The sequence below is a fragment of the Rhea americana genome, unplaced genomic scaffold (assembly GCF_003343005.1).
Source record: "Rhea americana isolate MKP2758 unplaced genomic scaffold, rheAme1 scaffold_21, whole genome shotgun sequence".
Classification (NCBI taxonomy): Eukaryota; Metazoa; Chordata; class Aves; order Rheiformes; family Rheidae; genus Rhea; species Rhea americana.
In genome coordinates, this window is record NW_028186258.1 from 4,829,727 (window position 1) to 4,837,272 (window position 7,546).

The 7,546-nt window shown below is 40.8% G+C and overlaps 1 protein-coding gene across 1 annotated transcript; it reads right to left on the reverse strand.

Annotated features, from left to right (window-relative positions):
* Positions 1 to 3,557: 3,557 nt before the first annotated feature.
* Positions 3,558 to 6,916, reverse strand: COPRS (coordinator of PRMT5 and differentiation stimulator). The gene is made up of 3 exons (XM_085304827.1): positions 6,799 to 6,916; positions 5,996 to 6,220; positions 3,558 to 3,973 (listed from the first exon to the last, which is right to left on the reverse strand). Exons 1-3 carry the CDS (start codon positions 6,881 to 6,883, stop codon positions 3,804 to 3,806), a joined length of 480 nt encoding a protein of 159 aa, XP_085160953.1. The 5' UTR covers positions 6,884 to 6,916; the 3' UTR covers positions 3,558 to 3,803.
* Positions 6,917 to 7,546: the final 630 nt, after the last annotated feature.

The following is a 7,546-nucleotide window of genomic DNA, read 5'->3' on the forward strand; positions in this document are numbered from 1 at the left end:
AAGGGACAACAATAGCCAGGCAGTAGCATCTTTAAAAGAGACTAAAAAGGGCTGGATATTGTGATCATGTAAGAGCAAGAAACCAGTATCCCAACCTGATGAATGAATTAAATGCTGTACCTTATCAACAGGAAATATGAACACATTTCCTTTAATTATTTCCTCCTGCAAATCATTCCCTGTAGGTCTCAAAGGAAATAACAGATGAACCCCAAACAAGTTTTAGTTTCTTTGCTGGTCAGTTCAAAGAAAATGCAAAACTCTTTAATAACAATACCTCACTGTTCATACAAAACTTCTTGTCCACCAAATTTGAAGTGCTTTACAAAGAGGCTATTATCACTGCCTCCAACTGTAAAAAAGGGAAATGAAACAGAAGATAACAGAAAAGCAAGGGCATATTCCGACTTGCATCCAGGTCATCTTCTGGGTCACTGTACCATACCATTCTACAAGGCCTCTCCCACAATGCAAACCCAAACATTAGGTGCACTAGAGCCCTCTGAATAGTATCTCATACTGAAGGTACAGAAAGGGGGATCTCATCACACATGTATGCAAACAACCAAGAAATCCTTAACACTTTTGATACATTTTCTAACTGACTTATATACTGCCAATGTGTTTCTTGCATGCACAGAGTATTTACAATCTTGATCCTGCAGTGGGATTCGTTTCCTTTCATTCACTTGAACAAACTGAAGAGTTGATTCTCTTTGCTTGAATTTTTGGTTCATACGCTACCTTATGTTGTTTTTAATTGCAAGATATTCTTGTCTAGAATGACATGCTTKTGTCAACACAGAACAGACTCAGTGCAAGATTCACAAAGGAATTTGAAACACACTCTAGTGCAAAAACATTAGGATCCGTCAGCTTGGTTTCAAATCCTTCCAGGGAGAAGTATTCTGAGAAAGCTGCATCTGGTTTTCTAATCCCACTGAAGGTTGAGAGTATTGAGATCARTCTTTACAGTAAGCCCCTTCCCTAACAAGCGAGGCCAAAATGAACAAAGTTATATTTGCCAACATATTCCTAGAGAGAGCAATGCATCTCTGCTGTGAAAGCCTCGTCTCTTGAAAAAAAAATAGTAATAATCCACACAGCTGGGGGGAGGTTGTGGTCAGTTTTAACCTAAAAGGAAAACTGAAAACTAATCACAAATCTTTTGAGTTTACAGTCATTTAAAATACAAACARCTTGGCAAGGCAGTCATTCAAGACCGTTTCTCCTCAAATAACAAAACAATCCAGATAGACAAGGCTGATTCCAATTAGAAGTACAGGCTGAAAAAACAAACTTGATTGGAGATGTGCCTTCCATTTATGGAGTACATAAGAAAGGGCTTGGAGACTTTGAGACTGATGGAATTCTGGAATYGTACAGAAAGAAAAATCAACCTAATCAATTCTAAGGACTTTTTCGTTATCCTTTTAAATCATAATTCTCAAGAAGGCAGCTTTGCTTCCACAGAATTCTGCTAGCTTCATCTTTATTAAATCCTATGGGATGTTTCCCACAAGCATAGTAAAAATATATATAAAGCCCAAAGTCAACTGATGTTCTTTTCTCAGCCATGGGAGAGATTTTTCAGTCCAGTAAGTACAATACGATTTGAGGGTGAAATAAAAAAGGAGAAACTAATCAGGGCCATGAATCAGACTCACAGGGGAACAGCAGGGCTGTGGAGAACCCAGATCTAAATAGCTATTGTAATGTTAGAAATCCAGCCCGGGGATCTGACACATTCTAGTGAAGTTTACTGCCAAATGAAAGCATACTTACAGAGTAGACAATTTTTTGCTGCCCTCTGCAGGGTAGTATTSAGCATTGCCATCCTTGAAAATAATAAATAGGCTTACAAAATAAACCACGCTTTTTCAGAAGAATTTTTATTATCTAGTGGTAYGGTACACATTGTTGCTTCAAAACTAATCTGTACTCAATACATATTTATTTATAGTGCATTTGTAAATGCAGAGCAGCAACTTTAATCAGCTGGTGGTCAGTCATAGCTATGCTYCAAGTTTCATTTCCGTTTTCCGTGTTGGAGAAATAAGCCGCTATATATCCAAGACTGAAAGGTCTGGCAAAGTCGATTCTTACTTCTATTCCACAGAGGCAAATGCAGCTCCTAACTAAAATGCAGAGTTCTACTCATCATAAGGAGCAGTGAACTGTCTCTAACACACAGCAGTCAGACATAGAACAAAACACACCTCCAATGCCTTAKAGAGCACAGCTAGTGCTTTCCTGCTGTGCAAGGCTAAGAACAAACTGTTAAGAGTGTGCTTTTGCTGTATATACATGCACTTAGGAAGCATGCTGAAGTAACTTTTGATGGAAATATTACTCCTTAGAGCACTCCATCACACAGGAACAGAAGAATAGGTTGTCTTTGCTGCAACCTCATCTCCAGGCTTCCAGCCTTTTACTTGGACTGTTTGCTAGGTACTAGCATTTCACCAGGAACTACAATGTACCAGAAAAGATTCTTCAAAGTTCTTGTCTTTCTCTACTCTTAAGGAAGAGATTAAGGAAATATTACTGTGTCATTCACTTCTGTCTTCCAAACCAATATTTCAAGTTATTTCAGTCTGATACAGTGGATGATGAAAAAAAAACAAAAAAATCTTCCAATGTTAAATGCAAACTCCTTGCCTGAGAACAAACAAACATGGGTATATCAACACACAGTGTCAAAATATGACATCTTAAAAAAGTTATTGAAAGAAAAGTGATTAATGAAACATGAAACATCACTTAAGTGCTTAGCTAGTCAATCCACCTATATACCTCATTTGAGAATGTTTCCCTTAACTCCAAAACAAGGGCAAGGAGGATATTGTTCTAGTTCCAGCTGTTCTCTTAAGAGGCATTTTGCAGATATTTTGTGTTGCCATTTCCTCACTTATCAGAACACAAACAACAACCACAACAACAAAACAACAAAAATATCAGCAATGTCATGAATCTTAATTCACTACTGTCTGCAGGACACACTGAGGTTATATACTACAAGACACTATATAAGCACAGGTATTTTCGTCATTATATGCCTGACATCAAATGAGGATTCTATAAAGACAGTTGTAATACTGGAGGACAATACGCCCAAATAAAAGAAAATCTGATGTGCAGAAAGCTTTTCTGGAAGGCAGAGTCTTAAACACCCAACATTCTTATTAGGTGCAGCAGGCCCAACTATCCAATCCTTMTTTATGTCCACATGTGTAAAAGCAAAATATGTATCAAATGCTGAAAGGCATAAAAAAATAGAAATAAAACAATTAATTCTGTATATGTCATGGCTAATTTTGTCAAACACTAGAATTAGATATGGAGTGAGAAACTGCAATACAGAATTACAATACGGAAGTTAAAAGGAAGAAGAGTTTTTAAAGCTATCTGAACCAATTTGATAGCATCAAATGCAAACAAAAGAGTACAAGTTACATAGGCTGACATGTTAAAACTGGCTAAACTTGGCAATCAAGCTGATGTTTAGAAATCAAATACTTCTTCCCAAACAGTTCGTTAGCAACAATATAGAGCTATATAACACAAAGAGCAGTCCAGAAATGAATGATTCCTTACAGTCAGCACCACCACTCTGGTTCCTAGAGGGCAAGCATGGCCAGCTTATACACACCTCAGGAACAGCCTAAGAAAAACTTCAGAGATGGTGCAGCACTTTTAAYTTTATAGAACTCTGCCAGCAAGCCAAAGGGCTTGACATGACGTAATTAGTGAAGAACATAGTCCAACTCAGAAGCCAAACTTAGTTCTGACCAGAAGCAACCTCATTCTTCAGCATCATCAAACTGGCCAGTCTCAGTTATTCTAATTGGAGATGTAAAAGCAATGCAAGCTGCATGGTGACACCCTGGGTTGTACACCGAATCCTCTCGCCATGAATATGACGCCAAAAGATTATTTTCCTGAAAGCTTCCACAGTGGAGATCGCCAGCATCTAAAGAAGATCAAAAAAGAGATTTAAACCATGGAAGGTATTCAGAAAACTAATGGTGTACCATAGCAAATTATTTTGCAGTTCTACAGCATCTTCCAGTCTAGAATTTCAGTTTGATCTGCCAGCACTAGTGAAGCCAGCCTACAAACAAAGCAAACAGAAAACTGAGTTTGTAATAGCTTCATTTTAAAGAAGACTCTTGCCAGAGACAGCCCAAAACAGTTTTCCCAAAAGCTCAGTCACATACCAATTCAATTCAAAGCATCTAACACCTGCTCTTAGAATTTATGCAGTTCTACATTCTCTACAGGTATAAAAGGCTCACAAAGCCACAACACTTATTTCCTGCTTACTGCTGTCCCCATAACCACATCCCCAATTAGGAGCCCCCAAATCCTTCAAGGATTGGGTCAACCAGATAGAAATGGAAGGAATGAGACCCTGTAAAAGCTAGTTCTGAAAAACATGTCAACTAGCCTAGAACTAGCCTATTAGAAGTCTAATAAACTAGTTATTTAACAAACCTAGCACAAAAATAGGTCAAAGTTAATTTAGAAAAGCAAAAGATTTCTAGCCAGCTGATATGGAGGGGACTAAGCAAATGAAAAATTCAGATTATGGGGCAGCAGAGGACCCAACACAGCATACCACCTTGTCATTTTTCCAATAGCACTGCTGAACAAGCCATCAGAGCAAGCATTCTCAAAAGTGATTAATAATAATAAAAAAAATAGGACTAACTAAGCACTTTTTTTGATTTGCAGCAGTTAACAACTCAAATATCCATAATCAGAATCCTTCATAAGCACCTGAACCCAATAATCACAGCTTCCTCCCACTAAATTTATGAGGGCTTGAATAAGCTGTAAGTAAGAATGAACTAATTAAATACAGGAAAAGAAAAGAACTGTGGCAGTTTCAATCAAACCAGCAATTTCAAAACACTACATAAATTTGAGCAAATGAGACAGATAAAAAGGATATCTCAAGAATGAAAGAAGGCAAACATCCAAAATGGAAGACATGGAAAGATCAATCAAAAAAAAACAAAAACAAAAAAAAAAAGTTACAATGATTCTATAGGAAGACCACAAAAACTTTCCCAGATCCTTCTACTGTCAGCCTGTGAAGCTTGAATACTACAGCCATCTGCAGAATGGTAATAAACTGAGAACTGATATTTCCTAGGCAAGGAGGAAACTATTTGTATTAATTCCAAAATCTGCACTCTGGTGAGAAAAATGGAAATAATACTATTCTATATCCTTAAGAACTCAGCAAGTTATCATTCACTATTGGCTAAACACTGTCCATTTATTTTATGCTAACATATAGCCTGGCAAATGGAAAGTTTAGAGTCTCAGTTCAAAGCAAGAGTCATTATTAAACATTTTATGAGCAGAAGGATTAATACTACTGTAAAGACAGGCATGAAACTGCCATTATCACCTTTATCCATGGGACTGATGAATAGTCAGTCACATGCACAAATATTTGCAGAATCAAGCTTAAAAACAAACAAATCCAACAGCAGCAATAGYAACAAACCACACTCTAGACAGAGACCGAGTACTTGCACCATTCACCTCCAAGGAACTCCATGCTCTAAAGAGACATTATGGTTGTATAAGCTCGATGAATTTTTCCAGAGGGAAGAAGGACCATCTTTTACACAAAAGATGTTACATTCCTGCAGTTCCAGAAACTCTCTTCTGCTTCAGTCCTAACCTCTCTGGAGAAACTCCATAYGTACCTACGTGTGTTCCTTTCACCATTCCACTCCCTCAGAATTCAATTGCTCAAGCAAAAAGGAATTATATGTGAACTAGGCAACACTGCCTTTAAATCTTGTATTTTACAACAAAATAAAATACACATTAAAAATTCATGAGGTAAACTCCCCAAAAAATCACTTCCCMAAATAAAATAGGGAGCTATTAAAACACATTCACCTGCAAAGCACCTGCCTCCAATCAAGTACTAGCCAAAACTCAAATGAAGCCTAAGTAAATTTGTACTTACCATAAGGATTAAATTCAGAGTCCTCCAACTCTTTATCCCAGTCCTCCACCTCGTATTCAGTGGCAGTTTGAAGCTCAGGAAAAGTTGCAGCCTCAGGCACACTGGATGCTTCACTATCTAAGTCTTCCAGATCAGGGCAGAATTTTTCATAGTAAGAGATCTCAGGGAATTCACTTTCTTGAGCCTCACTGTCAGCAGCATTTGGAATATTCTTCAGTAAATACTCTAAAAACAACAGCAGGAGACAATAAAGAGCCTTAGGAATTAAACAGGAACAATTAAATCCCTTCACATGCAATGACTTTGCCAGGCATATGAAAAGRTAACACCTTGTGGCTACAAAACTAGTTTTAATAGATGTAACTTCGCTCAAAGCCTATCTTACAGCTTAGCATCCCTACAACAGTGCTTTACATTTCAGATGCTTGTGAACACCAGACACGGGCCGGCATCCCAACACCAGCCCAGATCAGGGTCTTCCACAGATTCCTGCTGGGACTTAACTCCTTAAACTGGGCATGGGACCTAGCAGCCCTATTTCACCATATTCAACTCTTGGTATTTTTTTTTTAATTAGTTACTTAGAAAACCACAGCTCTGGTCTACCTAAACAGACAGGATTTTTTGCAGTATTGATTAAGTATTCTTGTACCTAGGAATGCACAAGTATTTAAACAGAAATAATATAGCACCGTAACTCAAGGCATTTCTCATGCATAACCAAAGAGTTTTAAGTAGCTTCCCTTGAGCACAAACGTCATTACTCACGGTCTTTTTGCTTTGCCCAAGTATTTCAGGCTCACCTTTCCTCGGCTTCCCGCCGGCAGCGCCCCCTTCGCTGGGGAGCCGCTCCTCCTCGGGGCGCGCGGACCCCGCAGCGGCAGCCATCGCCTGCGAGACAGTTTGGAAGAAGCCGGTGGCACCTCCCGCCGAGCCCCCCGCGGACTCACCCAGGCCCCACRGCGCCCTGGCGCTTCCGAGCCCCGGCGCGACCCACGCGTTTGCTCCCTCGACGAAGCGCAGGTTTTTGAACCAGATGGGGGTTTTATTTCCGAAAGTAAACCTGGCTCGCGCTGCTGCTGTCAGTCACATCAAGCAGCAGCCAAAAAAATGTGAAGCAACCCCCCCCCCCCCCAAAAAAAAATAACAATAAAAAAAATTTTGGGTTCTCAGCAGTCATTCCGCTGCTGCCCTGGATGGCAAAAGCAGCAGCCGAACTGAGCCGGGTTGTGCCAGTTTGGGATGCGAAGGTGGGAAGGAAGAGGGGGGACAGGAGGGGAAGGAAGGGGGATGAGGGCGAGGGCCAACGGGCACGGCCGCGCCGCCCCGGGGCGGCCGGCGGGCCGAGGACGGAGCCGGGCACCGGAGGAGGCGCCGAGCGCACGGCGGGGCCGAGGGGCCCCTGAGCGGGAGGGAGGCGAACGCCGTTACCCGCCACAAGGGCCGGCTGCTTCGAGGCACAACCTCGACCGGGGGGCAGAGCGGAGCAGGCAGGAAGCTCCGGGCCCGCCGCGGCCTCACAGCACCCGCGGACGAGGGGCGGCAGCCGCC